The sequence below is a fragment of the Rhinopithecus bieti genome, unplaced genomic scaffold (genome assembly GCF_001698545.2).
Source record: "Rhinopithecus bieti isolate Rb0 unplaced genomic scaffold, ASM169854v2 scaffold_9981, whole genome shotgun sequence".
In the NCBI taxonomy this organism is placed as follows: Eukaryota; Metazoa; Chordata; class Mammalia; order Primates; family Cercopithecidae; genus Rhinopithecus; species Rhinopithecus bieti.
The window spans coordinates 3,767,122-3,784,158 of record NW_016806838.1 but is presented as its reverse complement, the minus strand read 5'-3'; the positions used below and the strand labels follow the sequence as shown (position 1 = coordinate 3,784,158).

General features: G+C 48.4%; 1 protein-coding gene across 7 annotated transcripts in view; it reads left to right on the top strand.

Moving 5' to 3' along the window:
• Positions 1 to 17,037, top strand: part of CUL9 (cullin 9) — a 44,285-nt gene that overhangs the window by 4,354 nt on the left and 22,894 nt on the right. For 4 of the 7 annotated variants that reach the window (XR_001886738.1, XR_001886739.1, XM_017878179.1 and 1 more), the window contains exons 5-18: positions 470 to 605; positions 756 to 949; positions 1,222 to 1,624; positions 2,021 to 2,213; positions 7,148 to 7,355; positions 10,268 to 10,464; positions 10,836 to 11,053; positions 12,358 to 12,604; positions 13,015 to 13,120; positions 13,678 to 13,905; positions 14,185 to 14,275; positions 14,414 to 14,585; positions 16,452 to 16,557; positions 16,850 to 16,945. Coding sequence is in view for 5 of the 7 variants with exons in the window: in XM_017878179.1 (XP_017733668.1) it covers positions 470 to 605; positions 756 to 949; positions 1,222 to 1,624; positions 2,021 to 2,213; positions 7,148 to 7,355; positions 10,268 to 10,464; positions 10,836 to 11,053; positions 12,358 to 12,604; positions 13,015 to 13,120; positions 13,678 to 13,905; positions 14,185 to 14,275; positions 14,414 to 14,585; positions 16,452 to 16,557; positions 16,850 to 16,945 (2,595 nt within the window). In the remaining 2 variants the exon portion in view is untranslated. The remainder of the gene's footprint in view (positions 1 to 469; positions 606 to 755; positions 950 to 1,221; positions 1,625 to 2,020; positions 2,214 to 7,147; positions 7,356 to 10,267; positions 10,465 to 10,835; positions 11,054 to 12,357; positions 12,605 to 13,014; positions 13,121 to 13,677; positions 13,906 to 14,184; positions 14,276 to 14,413; positions 14,586 to 16,451; positions 16,558 to 16,849; positions 16,946 to 17,037) is intronic. The other 3 variants (XM_017878180.1, XM_017878184.1, XM_017878181.1) reach the window with 3 other exon arrangements.

Genomic DNA, 17,037 nt, shown 5'->3' with positions numbered 1-17,037 from the left:
GTGGGGTATAGCTGGGACTTCATATAGCGGACTCCTGCAGGCCACCCAAGAAGAAACCCCCTTGGGGAATTGGAATGATACAAGGGGGTTGGCATTTGCGGGGGGTGCATTTGGAGGGCTGAGAAAATCTGGCAGGGGTGTGGGGTGTGGGTGGACTGTACGTTCATGGGAGACTCACCCAGGAAGCAGAACTGATAAATGGAGATACCTCCCCACCACCACCAGTGGAAGAGGCTAGGAAGGAATGTGGAAGCAGAGAACATCATGGTTAAGAAAAGAGGCAGGGCCCACTCCTGATAAGGGAAGGAAGCGTTTTGCCATATGGGGGTTTTTCCAGGCTTAGCCAGCTGTGTATATGAGGGTGCCCCCCAAATCTATGCTTGGGCATGTCCTTTCAAGCCTTCACAGGCCAAGGCTCAGATGGTTGAGCCTTCTCTATTCTGCCCTCTTTCTTCCTCCCTCATACCAGGTTTTCTGGCAGTCGACAGGCCGCACTTACTGGGTGCACTGGCACATGCTGGAGATCCTGGGCCCTGAGGAAGCCACTGAGGATAAGGCTTCAGCAGCTGTGGAGAAGGGGGCAGGGGCTACTGTGTTGGGCACAGGTGAGCCTAAGAGGGGACATGGATAGCATGTCTCTGAACAGAGGAGTAGTGACGGGGATGAAGCCACTTCTGACCAGGAGCTGTCCTAGGGGTCCAGAAATGGACCCCATTCCTGAGGGGTGCTGATCCCCACCATGCCTGTGTCCTCAGCATTTCCCTCCTGGGACTGGAATCCTATGGATGGGCTCTACCCTTTGCCGTACCTCCAGCCCGAACCTCAGAAGAATGAGAGAGTGGGATATCTGACCCAGGCTGAATGGTGGGAGCTGCTTTTCTTTATCAAAAAGTTGGACTTGTGTGAGCAGCAGCCAATTTTCCAGAATCTTTGGAAGAACGTGGATGAGGTATTATAGGCCTGAGATACCTGGGGATTTTCTAGTAGGGTTAGAGGTGGGATTCTCTAGAGGGAGTTTCAGATAGGGGATACCACTAGGGGGAGGCTGGAGCTAGAGGTTAGAGTTAGGAGAAGTCCTGCTGGGGGGCGGAGGCAAGTGCTGTGAGGGTTTAGTATGTAGAAGGTGTGGGGGCGTGGTGGGGAATGATCACCCTTCCCGTTACTGACCCCAAGACCTTTGTGTCTGCTTATCTCTTAAACGTATACCCCTTCTGTTGACAGACCCTGGGTGAAAAGGCCCTAGGTGAGATCTCTGTGTCCGTGGAGATGGCCGAGAGTCTGCTGCAGGTTCTCAGTAGTCGATTTGAGGGCAGCACTCTCAATGACCTGCTCAACTCCCAGATCTACACCAAGTATGGGCTGCTGTCTGATGAACCAAGCAGCTCGTCTACTTCACAGAATCACTCCTGTACCCCAGATCCAGAAGAGGAGTCCAAGTCGGAGGCCAACTTCTCAGAGGAAGAGACTGAGTCCCCCAAAGCAAAGACCGAGGCCAAGACAGAGGCCGAGCCCACCAAGACAAGGACTGAGCCCCCCATGGCACAGAGTGATTCGCAGCTGTTTAACCAGCTTCTGGTGACTGAGGGGATGACCCTGCCCACTGAGATGAAGGAGTCAGCCAGTGGTGAGTCAGGTTCTGGGAGGAAGCAATTAGAACAGGTCCTGGGTGGTCTCAGTAGAAGAAATGGATAGTCAGGATTGAAGGAAAGCCATGGAAGAAGGTCATTTTTGCGGGGGAAAATGCCTTGGAACCATGTGTCCATCTTCTTCCTTTTGACCTTGATTGTATTTAATTAACCAGCGCTCCCTTCAGTATCTCTGGAAAAGGAGGGTCCTTTTTCTGTGGTGTCTTCATCTCCTTTGATCATTGGATCCCTGACACAGAATTGGAAAACTATGCAAGCTGCAGTAGCCGATAATGTATTTAAATATTGGTAGGGTAACTGGGCTTGACTTTAAAGACTTCTAGCTTCAAGGTGCCACAGTTCTTTTAGCCATTGCCTTTTCCCACCAATTTCAGAAATGGCCAGAGCCTTGCGGGGTCCCGGTCCTCACAGCTCCCTGGATCAACATGTGGCAGCGGTCGTGGCCACTGTGCAGATATCCAGCTTGGACACAAACCTGCAGCTTTCAGGGCTCTGTGCCCTCTCTCAGGCTGTGGAGGAGGTCACTGAGCGGGACCACCCTCTGGTCCGTCCTGACAGATCACTGAGGTTAGCATATTGGGGAGGGAAGAGGTTTTGGTTGAAGCTGTAGGCAAAGGATGGTGGTAGGGGGGAAGGAGCTTTGCGATCACGAATTAGAAAAGCTGGGGATGAGGGAAGGCTCAGCCTCAGGAGCAGCTGAGCAGGAAGGTTGGATGTTTTAATGGCTCGTATTCTTGGAGCACTTCTGTTATGCCAGGCACTATGCTAGTATTTTTTTTTTTTTTGTTGAAACAGAGTCGCGCTCTGTCACCCAGGCTGGAATGCAGTGGCCGGATCTCAGCTCACTGCAAGCTCCGCCTCCCGGGTTTATGCCATTCTCCTGCCTTAGCCTCCCGAGTAGCTGGGACTACAGGCACCCACCACCTCGCCCAGCTAGTTTTTTGTATTTTTTAATAGAGACGGGGTTTCACCGTGTTAGCCAGGATGGTCTCGATCTCCTGACCTCGTGATCCGCCTGTCTCAGCCTCCCAAAGTGCTGGGATTACAGGCTTGAGCCACCGTGCCCAGCCAATGCTAGTATTTTACATGCATTCTCTCATTAAATCCACCTAACATCGGAAGCGTTTGGTATATTTATCCCTAACTTTGTGTTTGGTGTGAAGGAAACCCTGAAGCTTTAGAAAATGTAAAGTAAACTTGCCTTTAGAAAGTTTTTTTTTACAGATAGCAAGAGCCAGGATTCAAACTAGGATGGGTCTTTTTTTTGCTCTAAGAATCTGGAAGTTTTTTTTTTTTTCTTTCTTTTCTTTTTTTTCTTGTCTACTACTTTTTTTTTTTTTTTTTTTTTTTTTTAACCATTTAGCCTTAAAACACCTACTTTATTTTAAAAGTTTTTTCTACTTTTATTTATTTTATTTATTTATTTATTTTTGAGACGGAGTCTTGCTATGTCGTCAAGCTGGAGTGCAGTGGTGCGATCTTGGCTCGCTGCAACCTCTGCCTCCCGGGTTCAAGGGATTCTCCCGCCTCAGCCTCCTGAGTAGCTGGGGTTACAGGCACGTGCCACCATGCCCAGCTAATTTTTGTACTTTTAGTAGAGACGGGGTTTCACCATGTTGGCCAGGATGGTCTCAATCTCCTGACCTCATCATCTGCCCGCCTCGGCCTCCCAAAGTGTTGGGATTACAGGCGTGAGCCACCACGTCCAGCCCTCTACTTTTAAATTATACAAATAACACGAGATGTATTCTCATTTTATTTATTTATTTATATTTATTTACTTGTTTTTGAGACAGAGTCTCACTCTGTCACCCAGGCTAGAGTGCAATAGTGTGATCTTGGCTCACTGCAACCTTTGCCTCCTGGGTTCAAGCAGTTCTTATGTCTCAGCCTCCCAAGTAGCTGGGATTACAGGTGCCTGCCACCATGCCTAGCTAATTTTTGTATTTTAGTAGAGACGAGGTTTAACCATGTTGGCCAGGCTGGTCTCGAACTCCTGACCTCAGATGATCCAGCCTCCCAAAGTGCTGGGATTACAGGTGTGAGCCACCATGCCCAGCTGGATTCTCGTTTTAAAAGATCTGAAGAATGTAAAAGAACATAGGAAGGCCGAAGTCCTTTCTCACCACTGTTATCAGTCTACTATATCCTATAGATTTGCATTTGTAATTGTGTGTTTGCAAATAGAGCATTTTCTGAGTCTGTGCTTTAGTCTATGTAATCACATTCTACATGTTTCTACAACTTTTTTTTTTGTCACCACTCAGTGCCTTAGAGGGCTTTCCGTATCAGTCTGCGTGGAGCTGCCTCATTATGTTTACTGCTGCATAGGACCCTGCAGTGTGGTTATCTCCAATTTCAAGTGCAGTGTTCTAACGGGTCTATTTTTCCTTAACATCTGCCAACACTGAATATTGTCTTCTTTTTTAATCTGTCTAACTGGCAGCATTTTAAATGATTGGTATATCTTTGTTTTAGTTACCTAGTTCTGGTAAAGTTAGGCATATTTGCATACATTTGTTCTGTTTTTTTTTTTCTATAAATATTCTGTTCTTTTTTTTTTTTTTTTTGAGACGGAGTCTCGCTCTGTCGCCCAGGCTAGAGTGCAGTGGCCAGATCTCAATTCACTGCAAACTCCACCTCCTGGGTTTACACCATTCTCCTGCCTCAGCCTCCTGAGTAGCTGGGACTACAGGCGCTTGCCACCTCGCCCGGCTAGTTTTTTGTATTTTTTTTAGTAGAGACGGGGTTTCACCGTGTTCACCAGGATGGTCTCGATCTCCTGACCTCGTGATCCGCCCGTCTCGGCCTCCCAAAGTGCTGGGATTACAGGCTTGAGCCACCGCGCCCGGCCAAATATTCTGTTCTTATCCTTTGCCCACTTTTTAATTAGATCTTTGCCTTTTTTAATGTATTTATAGGAATCTTGGTTATTCCTTTGTTATTTATGTTGCAGATATTTTGCTTGTCTTTTTAAAAATCATATTAGCTTTATTTTGTGGTTATAGAATAATACATACAGTAAAAAAGTTAGAAAATTATTAAAATAAAAATTATCTGATCATATTCAAGTGAGATTGACAGAAAAAACATCTGAAAGCTATTAAGGCAGAGACAATCACTGTTAACATGTGGGTAAACATCCTTACATATTTCTATATCTATTCATATATATTACTCATGTATATTATCTAGTATATAAGAAATCATGGCCATGGAAGGGGATATGTGTTTAAAGCCTATTTCATTCACACTGTTGTCATTATAAAACTTCTTAGAAAAGATAGATTAAAAGCAGAACTTTCTCAGTACCTTTATTTGCCTTCTTTCCCAGAAGTTCTCCTTCTGTGTTTTTCCCCTCATAGTTCCCAAGCCACCTCCTCAGTTGGCGTCGCTGTCACTGTTAAGCAACAGTCAATACCTGCTATTTTCTCTCCTGACCCTCACCCTGATCTAGGGACTCGAGAGGCACTTCTTCCTCTTCTCTTAGATCAGCATTGCCAGTGGCCCCTTTGTCTAGCTCCTGCGCTTGTCTCATAATTTTGTGTATAGTGTTTTCTTCATCATGCTAGAGTTTCAGACTGTTTGTAGCTACATTTTTCAGCTTTTTTATGGCTTCTAGATTTTGTGTCCTACTTAAAAAGATCTATTCTGTTCCAGGATTATAAAATATTTCCCTATATTTTCCAAAATGCCCATGATTTTGTATTTTAAAATTCATTTAAAATTCATTTGCAGTTTATTTTTGCAAATGTTGTGAAGTAGAGCTCCAGCTTCAGTGTTTTCATATGGATAGCCAGGTATCTCTAAATTGCATTGTGTGTGTGTGTGTGTGTGTGTGTGTGTGTGTGTATGTGTGTGTTTTGTTTTGTTTTTTTTAGAGACAGGGTCTCAGTCTATTGACGAGGCTGGAGTGCAGTAGCAAGATCACATAGCTCACACAGCCTCAAACTTTTAGCCTCTAGCAAACCTCCTTCCTTATCCTCCCAAGTAGCTAGGACTACAGGAATGAGCCACCACACCCAGCTAATTTTTTTTTTTTTTTGTAGAGATGGAGTCTCACTATATTGCCCAGGCTGGTTTCAAACTCTTGGCCTCAAGCAATCCTCCCACCTCAGTCAACATTACATTTTGTTTAATTAACTATTTTGAGACAGAGTCTTGCTTTGTCACCCAGACCGGAGTGCAGCAGTGCAATTCTCGACTCACTGCAACCTCCGCCTCCTGGGTTCGAGCAATTCTCCTGCCTCAGCCTCCTGAATAGCTGGGATTACAGGCCCACGCCACCATGCCTGGCTAAATTTTGTATTTTTAGTAGAGATGAGGTTTGACCATGTTGGCCAGGTTGGTCTCGAACTCCTGGCCTCAAATGATCCACCTACCTCAGCTTCCCAAAGTGCTGTGATTGCAGGTGTGTGTCACTGTGCCCACACAACATTATATTTTAAGTGGTTCTTCCTTTTTTTTTTACTGGCTTGTATACCACCCTTACCTCTCTTCTCATCTATTGATCTATTTAGCTACCCTATATCAGTTCCAGGGTTGCAGTTATTACAAGTTTATATTTATATTTTGATAATAATAGGCAAGTCTACCACTTTTTTTTTTTTTTTTGAGACAAGGTCTCACTCTGTCAACCAGGCTTGAGTACAGTGACATGATCACAGCTTGCTGCTGCCTCAACCTCCTAGGCTCAGGTGATCCTCCCACCTCAGCCTCACAAGTAGCTGAGACTACAGGCACAGGCCACTATGCCAGATAATTTTTTGTAGAAAAAGCCATGGGCTCAAGCGATTTGCCCACCTCAGCCTCCCAAAGTGCTGGGAGTACAGGCATGAGCTCCTGCGCCTGGCTACCACTATTTTTTTCTGAACATTTCCAAGGCCTGGATCTGCCTGTCACGGTGTTTTTAAAAACCTTTTAGGCCAGCACTTTGGGAGGCCAAGGCAAGTAGACTGCTTGAGGCCAGGAGTTCAAGACCAATCTGGCCAACATAGCGAAACCCCGTCTCTACTGAAAAACAATACAAAAAATTAGCAGGATGTGGTAACGCGCCTGTAGTCCCAGCTACTCGAGAGGCTGAGGCTTGAGAATCACTTGAACCTGGGAGGTGGAGGTTGCAGTGAGCTGAAATTGCGCCACTGCACTCCAGCCTGGCAACAGAGCAAGACTCCATCTCAAAAACAGACAAACAAAACCACCTTTTAGGCATTTTGATTAGCATCACATTGAATTTATAGATTTATTTGAAAAGATGAGCCAGAGTTTGTAAACATTTTTTCTACTGCCTCCTTCATTAGTTGAGGAGCCACAGGCAGTTTGGCTGCAGAGGGGAGGGGATTGGTGTGAGACTGAAGCAAGGAGAGCAGGTTTGGGTGGGGCAGAGAGGATGGACTAGCTCTCGGTGGATGGGATTGGTCAGGGAGTCCGATGGTGCCATGGCTGGGAGGTCAGGCAAGACTCCTTGGGATGGGGAGCCCCAATGTTTCTTCTCTTGTCAGAGAGAAGCTAGTGAAGATGCTGGTGGAGCTGCTGACCAACCAGGTGGGAGAGAAGATGGTGGTGGTGCAGGCCCTGCGCCTCCTTTACCTGCTCATGACCAAGCACGAGTGGCGGCCGCTCTTTGCCAGGGAGGGTGGCATCTATGCTGTACTGGTCTGCATGCAAGAATATAAGACTTCTGTCTTGGTGCAGCAGGCTGGGCTGGCGGTGAGTACATTGGGCCTGGTGGGTGAGAACAATGGGCAAGACAGGCAGATTGGGGACTACTGATCTTGAGGAGATACTTTAGTGCTTCAGACCAGTGAGTAGACTTTGGAATGGAAAGATGGAGATGGATTTAAGAGTTTGATCCAGACATTCTTGGGGATTGAGTGTTTGGAAAAGGAAAAGGGAGTTTTGGAGTTATTTTTGGTGGAGACAGGATCTTGCTATGTTGCCCAGACTAATCTTGAACTCCTGGGCTCAAGTGATCCTCCCACCTCAGCCTCCCAAAGTGCTGAGATTATAGGCATGAGCCACTGTGCCAGGCCAGGAGGTTTTTTGTTTGTTTGTAACGGAGTCTCTCTCTGTTGCCTAGGCTGGAGTGCAGTGGTGCTGTCTCAGCTCACTACAACCTCCACCTCCTGGGTTCAAGTGATTCTCTTGCCTCAGCCTCCTGGGATTACAGGCATGAGCCACCATGCCCGGCCGAGGCCAGGGTGAAGAATGACTCCCAGGTGTAAAATTAAGCAGCAGGGTTGCATGAAGTGGCCATTTACTGAGAGAGAATGTGGCAGGAGGAGGAGATATGGGGAGAACGTCAGGAGTTGAGTTTTCAGGTATGTTGAGTGTTCCTGCCTTTTTAGTTATGATTAGGTATCTGGTTAAAAACTGATTTTCTAGATGTGACCAAAAAGTTTTTTTTTTTACCTCTTTTATCCAAGTGGCACCCTTACGTAGAAAATACTCTGTTACTAGATTTGGGTAAAACAAAGCCAGCATTGCCATTGCCCAGAGAATCGGGAAGGAAGGCCCTTATCCAGAGTAGCTTACAGAACAATTGGCTTACTGGTTACTCCAGACAGAAGTGCTAGCTGGTAGGGTGGTGCAGGCAGAAGAGCTCTGTATAGCCTGAGGGTTCCTGAGGGAGACAGGCAGGCTTTGGCCAGAGCAGTTCTGAGAATGTATTCCAGTAGTATAATGGCAGCAGCATGAATGGGAGCACGTGTCCTCTTAGAGCAGGCTGTCCTGGGAGAGGCCAGGAGGCTCCCTTCCATTACCTTCCCTCCTGTTCCCTCTCCTCCTGTCCCCTCCCCTCCTGTCCCCTCTCCTCCTGTCTCCTCCCCTCCCCTCCTCCTCTCTCTCTCTTCCTTCCTTCTTCCCTCCCTCCCTCCCTCCCTCCCTTCCTTCCTTCCTTTCCTTCTTTTTTTTTTTTAATGGAGTCTTGCTCTGTCGCCCAGGCTAGAGTGCAGTGGTGCGATCTCAGCTCACTGCAACCTCTGCCTCCCGGGTTCAAGCGATTCTCCCACCTCAGCCTCCTGAGCGCGTGCCACAATGCCCAGCTTAATTTTTTGTATTTTTAGTAGAGACGGGGTTTCACCATGTTGGCCAGGATGTCTGGCTCTCCTGAGCTCGTGATCCTCCCACCTCGGTCTCCCAAAGTGCTGGGATTACAGGTGTGAGCCACCATGTCCAGCCTGGGGGGTACTTTTCTTTATGGTACCAAGAGCAGCCAGGCATTCATAGTCTAGACCATCCTGCTCAAAGAATTCCCTGATCCTCTCAAATTACATGACCAAAACATAGCAATTACCATCCACTATAGATCATGGCAAAAAAATAAAAATAAAAATGGCTGGGCATGGTGGCTCACGCCTGTAATTCCAGCACTTTGGGAGACCAAGGTGGGTGGAACACCTGAGGTCAGGAGTTCAAGACCAGCCTGGCCAACATGGTGAAACCCTGTCTCTACTAAAAATACAAAATTAGCCGGGCATGGTGGTGCATGCCTGTAATTTCAGCTACTTGGGAGGCTGAGGCGGGAGAATCTCTTGAACCCAGGACGGGGAGGTTGCTGTGAGCTGAGATTGTACCATTGCACTCCAGCCTGGGTGACAGAGTGAGACTTCATCTCAAAAAAATCTTGCCCTGAAATAAAATTACATCATCTTGTTAATAACTTAAAGTCTACAGAACTCAGCTAACTGGGGGAGGGTGGTGTAACTACAGGGAGAAAGCTTCATTGAGAAGTAGAAGTTGTTTGGAGGGTCCAGGCCTTACAAGAGGGATTGTCCTGAGAATTATTTCTAGCCCAGTCCATCTGTCGTGGATTTCTTGTAGAGAATCAACCCTTTCACCAGGAGAGACAATTTGCACTCTGATTGTGCAGTATCTATTTTAATTTAATTTTTCTCTATAGTCCCAGCAAACAGGTTTACACATTACAATAATTTTTCCTATAATGCCAACCACTGCCTGTGAGACAACCAAGAAGTCTTGTCTAGAAGGGCTGGATACTGGCTAAGGCCAGGAGACACAGGTTTTGGAGACTTGGCATATAGGTGGTAATGGAAGCAATGGGAATGGACCTGGTTGCCTCAGTGTGGGTGAGTGCAGAGTCCAGAGAAAGGGGACAAGGAACCTCAGTTCCTTGGGGCAAAGGAGCACCAGAGAGGTAGGAGAAATGCCAGGAGGATGTGAAGTCATGGAGCTCAAGGGAAGAGAGATTTTGCAAAGGAAGAAGTGCAAGAGAGATGGGAGACAACTGTGAGAAGCCCCTGAAGACAACTAGATGCTGGGAGGGGCACCATCCTGAGGGGAAGATACAGGAGGGGTGGCTGTCCCACTCCGGTAGCCTTGGTGCTGTGAGCCTGGGGGCCGAGAGGAGTGGAAGGCTGATTTTACCATCCAGTCTCAGGGTTTTTTGTTGTTTAGTTTCTTTTTTCTTTTCCTTCCTCCCTGCCTCCTTCCCGCTCTTTGTGGTGTTTGATATCCCATCACTACCTCTTCCATTTCTGTCTCCTATTCTACCTATTTGCAAACAGCTTAGGTGCCCCAAAGTTTGAGGTCTAGAATGAGGCCTCCCTTTCCTCATGGTGGCTCTGTCCCCTCCTCACTCTGCTCTCACATCCCCCTCACAGGCACTGAAGATGCTGGCCATCGCCAGCTCCTCGGAGATCCCCACTTTTGTTACTGGCCGAGATTCTATCCACTCTTTGTTTGATGCTCAGATGACCAGAGAGATCTTCGCCAGCATTGACTCTGCTACACGCCCGGGCTCTGAGAGCCTGCTCCTCACTGTCCCTGCAGCCGTGATCCTGATGCTGAACACTGAGGGGTCAGGGCATTACCCTCCCAACTCCAGGCTCCTGCTTAGTCCCAAACCCTGCTACTCCTGTGCTCCAGGCTCATGTTCTCCACAGAAATTCCCCTCATGTTGTCACCTCTGGATTAAGCAATTGTTGTTGGAAGAGAACCCAAGTGGATTGGGGATAGGGAGATTCCCAGAGAGGGCAGAGACCGGAGACGCACTGACCTCCCTTTATGGGTTTGGGAGGAGTGGCCTGAGGTCAGGGGATCAGATGTCCTGGCTCAGAGGGCCCACTGGAGCCCTTTGCTCCCTAGCTGCCCAGCCCTCTGTGCTTGCTTTGCTACTTCCATTGCATTCATGGTCTCTAAGGTTCTTCCTGGTCACCTCCCTCCTCCCAGGTGCTCTTCTGCAGCGAGAAATGGCTTGCTCCTGCTCAACCTGCTTTTGTGCAACCACCACACTCTGGGAGACCAGATTATAACCAGAGAGCTAAGAGACACGTTGTTTAGGCACTCAGGGATAGCACCGGGGACAGAACCTATGCCTACCACACGCACCATCCTCATGATGCTTCTCAATCGCTACTCAGAGCCGCCGGGCAGCCCTGAGCATGCAGGTATCATTGTGGAGGGGTGGTTTTGCAGAGGAATCACACAGTGCCAGCCAGTGACCACGAAGGCTAAGGTTTACATATCAGCTCCTTACTGGAAAGATACAAGGAAACTTCAGGAAATGAGTGAGCATTGTCGTGCTCAAGTTAGGTCTTAAGTAGAATTTCCCGACCAAGAAGAGGGAGACTGTGGAATATGTGCAAGGAAATTGCTGTTGCCCAGGCTGAAGTACAGTGGCGTGATCTCAGCTCACTGCAGCCTCTGCCTCCCGGGTTCAAGGAATTATCCTGCCTCAGCCTCCTGAGTAGCTGGGATTACAGGCGCATGCCACCACGCCTGGCTAATTTTTGTGTATTTAGTAGAGACACGGTTTCACCGTGTTGGTCAGGCTGGTCTCGAACTCCTGACCTCGTGATCTGCCCACCTTGGCCTCCCAAAGTGCTGGAATTACAGGTGTGAGCCACCTTGCCTGGCCCAAGTTTAACTTTCTCTTCACAGAATAGGGAGGCCTTCTTAAGAGGAATTATAATTTATGGTACAGAACGCTTGTGCCTGGAAACATTAAATATTGATACTGGGGAAGAAACCCTTTGTGATTGAAAAACAAGTGAAAACCTAGAAGTATGGAGGGATATTGAAATAGGAAATATGTGGCCGGGTGCAATAGCTCACGCCTTTAATCCCAACACTTTGGGAGGCTGAGGCAGGCAGATCACTTAGAAGTTTGAGACCAGCCTGACCAATATGGTGAAACCCCGTCCCTACTAAAAATACAAAAATTACCCAGGCATGGTGGTGGGTGCCTGTAATCCCAGCTACTTGGGAGGCTGAGGCAGGAGAATCGCTTGAGTGCAGGAGGTGGAGATCACAGTGAGCTGAGATCACGCCACTGCATTCCAGCCTGGGTGACGGAGCGACACTCCATTTCCAAAAAAAAAAAAAGAAAAATAGGAAATATGTATGTATCTCTTAGTCTGTGTACCTAAAGCCACCATGCAGGTAGAACAGGAATGTAATCATCATAGTTAATATTTACTATAGCTAACATTTAATAATACAACTATAAGAGATTTAAAATGTCTTGTGTTTAACTTGACAATGCTTGCTATACTAGTTTTTTTTTCAAATGTGATTAGGTTTGTATTTGGGATCAGGAAAGAAAGTCTCCCATAGTATGGTTAAAAACTGTAGACATCCTCAATATAGAAGGAAAATTTTGGGGTGATTTTCTGGACCTTCCCAGTTCTCAGTTTGGCAAACTGTTAAGACTCTTCATCTGCATTTTTCCGTCCGGTGTGTCTGGCTGCAGCTCTAGAGACCCCCATCATCCAGGGTCAGGATGGGTCCCCTGAGCTACTGATTCGATCCCTGGTTGGGGGCCCATCTGCAGAACTACTCCTGGACTTGGAGCGTGTGCTGTGCCGTGAGGGCAGCCCCGGGGGTGCCGTGAGGCCCCTCCTCAAGCGCCTCCAGCAGGAGACCCAGCCTTTCCTCCTGTTGCTGCGGACTCTGGATGCTCCGGGGCCCAACAAGACTCTGCTGCTGTCTGTGCTGAGGTGAGAGGCCTGTTGAGGCACCATGCATTAGGACGAGGGAAACTGGCAGACTTCAGGGACTTTACTTGTTTCTTTTCTTTTCTTTTCTTTTTTTTTTTGAGACGGAGTTTCACTCTTGTTGCCCAGGCTGGAGTGCAATGGCGCGATCTCAGCACACTGCAACCTCCGCCTCCCAGGTTCAAGCGATTCTCCTGCCTCAGCCTCCCGAGTAGCTGAGATTACAGGCATGCGCCACCATGCCCAGCTACTTTTGTATTTTTAGTAGAGATGGGGTTTCTCCATTTTGGTCAGGCTGGTCTCAAACTCCTGACCTCAGGTGATCTGCCCGCCTCAGCCTCCCAAAGTGCTGGGATTATAGGCGTGAGCCACTGCGCCTGGCCTGACTTTATTCGTTTCTATCCCCTCACCAGGGTCATAACCCGACTGCTGGATTTCCCTGAGGCAATGGTCCTCCCTTGGCACGAGGTCTTGGAACCCTGCCTCAACTGCCTGAGTGGCCCTAGCAGTGACTTTGAGGTACTAGAACCCTGGCAAGGGGAAGGGAGGGATGGGCAGCATCTGGGGCACCAACTTCCTTGTGAGGCTCTGAAGGGCACAGCAGGGACTTTCTGAATGGATCTTGGGGCACTGGGATGGTTGTAGGAAGAGGAAGGGTAATGTAATCTAAGAGTCTCCAGAACTGGGATCTTTGAAGTATAAACCTTTTAGATGATTTTAGATTTGGATTTGAGATTCTGGACTAAGGAGAAGCCCACATTCACCAATCCAAACAGCTTTCCTCCCTTCAGGGTTTGTGCATTGAAGAGCAAGGCTCAGGCACCAGGGTTAACATAGCTTGGCCCGGCAAGAAGCAGCCTGGAAAGCTATGCCGAAGCTCTGTTCTGCCAACTCACTCTGGAGTCCCAGCACTCCTCTGTTTAACTCCACCCTGACTTTGGCACTCTTGTTTCCCGGGGCGTTGGCATGTCTCCGCAATCTCAGCCACAACACTTCCTTTACTGAACCCTCTCCTCAATCCTTACATATCCTACCTCTTGTTTCCTGTAAATTAATCTATGTGGCTCTGGACTCAGATTGTTCAGGAGCTGACCTGCTTCCTACATCGCCTGGCCTTGATGCATAAGGACTATGCTGTGGTGCTCTGCTGCCTGGGAGCAAAAGAGGTCCTCTCCAAAGTCCTGGACAAGCACTCAGCTCAGCTGCTGCTGGGCTGTGAGCTTCGGGACCTGGTGACAGAGTGTGAGAAGTACGCACAGCTCTATAGCAACCTCACCTCTAGCATCCTGGCTGGCTGCATTCAGGTGAGGAGCGGCTGTGGGTATGCAGCTGAGAGAATGCAAGTCAGAAGCAGGGGAAGGGGATTCACTGTGTTCCTCTTTGGTATCCCTGTTTGGCACAGGTTGTAGCAAATCTGGGGCACTTGTTTCCTAACCTTGACTCCACATGGTTCTGTCAAAATGTGGGGAGAGAGGAGTTGAGTGTACCATTGACCCTTTACTTTTTCTGTCGACCTGTTTCTGGGTGTTTCTCTGTGTTCCTCCCTCTCCCCTTCCTCATTCTCCCTGATGTTCCGGCTGCAGATGGTGCTGGGCCAGATCGAAGACCACAGACGAACCCACCAACCCATCAATATCCCCTTCTTTGATGTGTTCCTCAGGCATCTCTGCCAGGGTTAGTGCCCTCATCTGCTTTCTCCTGGCTCCCATCCAGTGTCTGTTCTCCCCTTCCCTTCCTGCTCCCTAGACCTTTTCCTTTTCCCTCTCTCAACTAACCTGGCTGTGACCGCCACCCCTTCCCACTTGCCCCCAGGCTCCAGTGTGGAAGTGAAGGAGGACAAGTGCTGGGAGAAGGTGGAGGTGTCCTCCAACCCGCACCGGGCCAGCAAGCTGATGGACCACAACCCCAAGACCTACTGGGAGTCCAACGGCAGCACCGGCTCCCACTACATCACCCTGCACATGCACCGTGGTGTTCTTGTTAGGTGTGAACACACATATATGAATGTTCTGCTGTGCCCCAGGATACTTCCCCAAAGCACCCAGATACACACAACCCCAGCTATAATCCACATGCCTGAGGGGCACACTCAAACCTATTTTGTGCAGTGAACACATAGACACATTGGCCTGCCTTTGCTGCGCTGAGTATAGACTTCCCCTCACTCCTGGAATCTGGTGACCTGTACCCCAACAGGTACAGATGGCACTGCCCTGTGCTTAGTGTTGAGGGAGATCAACAGCTCACTTATCCATTTCTCCTGTGGGCATTTGTTTAATGCCAGGCATTTGTGTCAGGCACTGTGCAAGGGTCTGGAAATAGAAGGACAATAAGATACGGTACCTACATTCCAGCTGGGGAGCTACACTAGAAAATCAAGTAAGAGCACAGAGTAAGAAAAAGCATTGCTGTCTACATGTGGACCTGAGACGGACAGGCATCAGAGCAGACTTCCTTCTGGAAGGAGGGGGTGACTGAACTGGGTTTTGACATTGAAATTAGGTAGATAAAGAGGGGGCAATATTCTAGGCACAAGGACAGCATATGTGCAAAATGGAAGTAAGAAACTGTATTTGGAAGGACTTTAGTAATCATGTTTGGCTGCAATGAAAACTATAAGTGGCAGAAGATACAGGCCAGAAAAGTAGGCAAAGGCAGATCACAAAGTGTTTTGTGAGCTAAGCAGTTTGAACTTTATTCCAAAACTTGGAGAGCCATTAGAAGATTTTAAGAAGGGAAGAGAGAAAACTAGATTTTTTTCTTTCTCTTTTTCTTTTTTTGAGACAGAGTCTTGCTCTGTGGCCCAGGCTGCAGTGCAGTGGTACAATCTCGACTCACTGCAAGCTCCGCCTCCTGGGTTCACGCCATTCTCCTGCCTCAACCTCCCGAGTAGCTGGGACTACAGGTGCCCGCCACCACACCTGGCTAATTTTTTGTATTTTTCATAGAGACGGAGTTTCACCGTGTTAGCCGGGATGGTTTCAGTCTCCCCACCTTGTGATTTGCCGTCTCGGCCTCCCAGAGTGCTGAGATTACAGGCATGAGCCACCACGCCCGGCCGAAAACTAGATTTTTTATTGAGAAAGCTCACTCTGGCAATTACGGGAGTTTGGGTTGGAGGTCAGAAGAAAGAGATGGAAGGTTTATGCAGTGGTCTAGTAGAGAAAGGATCCATGTGTTCAGTTAGACAGCAGGAGTGGGAATGGCCTGGGAAATCCTCAGAGGTGGAGTCCACAAGGCTTGCCTTTGGGTGAGGGAAGCCATGAGAAGGTGAAGGCCACAGTGACAGTATTCTAGTTGAGTACTGGGTGCACGGAAGTTTTATTTCCCAGGGGAGAAATAGGAAGTGGGACAAGTTTATGTGGACAGATGATCATTTCATTTGGGCATGTTGACTTTGAGGCGCCTATGGGACATGACATGGAAATACCTGTTGGGGACACAGCATGAAAGCTCAGGAGAGTGGTCTGGGATAGAGATGTGGATTTGGAGTCCTCTGTATTAATTTTCAGTTGAAACTGTGGGTTTCAATTAAGTCACTTTGGCGGAATATAAAGGGAAGAGCAGAGGGTCTTGACAGCTGCGTCAGGAGCCAGCAGAGAAACAGGAGCCCGAGAAAGAAGTGGTGGCTTGAAATAGTTTTGAACTAAAACCAGGGCTCTGGCCTTTCTCTTTCTTTCTTTTGATTTTTATTTTGTAGAGGTGGGGTCTTGCAGTATTGCCCAGATTGATCTTAAACTCCTAGCCTCAAGCAGTCCTCCCACCTCAGCCTTCCAAAATGGTGGGATTACAGGTGTGAGCCACCATGTCCAGAGGCCAAGCTTTGACTGTTTCCTTTCTTCTTTCCCAGGCAGCTCACTTTGTTGGTGGCCAGTGAGGACTCAAGCTACATGCCAGCCAGGGTGGTGGTGTTTGGGGGTGACAGCACCAGCTGCATCAGCACTGAGCTCAACACGGTGGGAACCCTTGTGCCCCCCTTCACCTTGCTCCACATCCTTCTTTTTGTCCCAGTGCCTGTGGGAAGGACCTAGTCCCTGGGGAATGGTGACATCCCTTCCTCCTGGGAAGGCATTGCCTTGTAAGCAGTGAGAGTGGGATTAGGGATGCAGAGCCATGTCCATCCCTGGGCTCTGCAGGAGAAGTGAAGGGCACACACCATGACCAACTTGGTTACTCTCAACAGTTTTTCCAACCCTGTTTCTGGAGGTGACAGCTCTCTCCTTTCCCTCTTCTCCCTTGCCCTGCCAGGTGAATGTGATGCCCTCTGCCAGCCGGGTGATCCTCCTGGAGAATCTGAACCGCTTCTGGCCTATCATCCAGATCCGCATAAAGCGCTGCCAGCAGGTGGTGCCAGGGCGTCAGCCGGGGCTGAGGAGAAGGAGGTGGCACAGGGTCTTCAGAGTGGCTGTGTTCTCTAACATCTAGAGGCCAGGGCT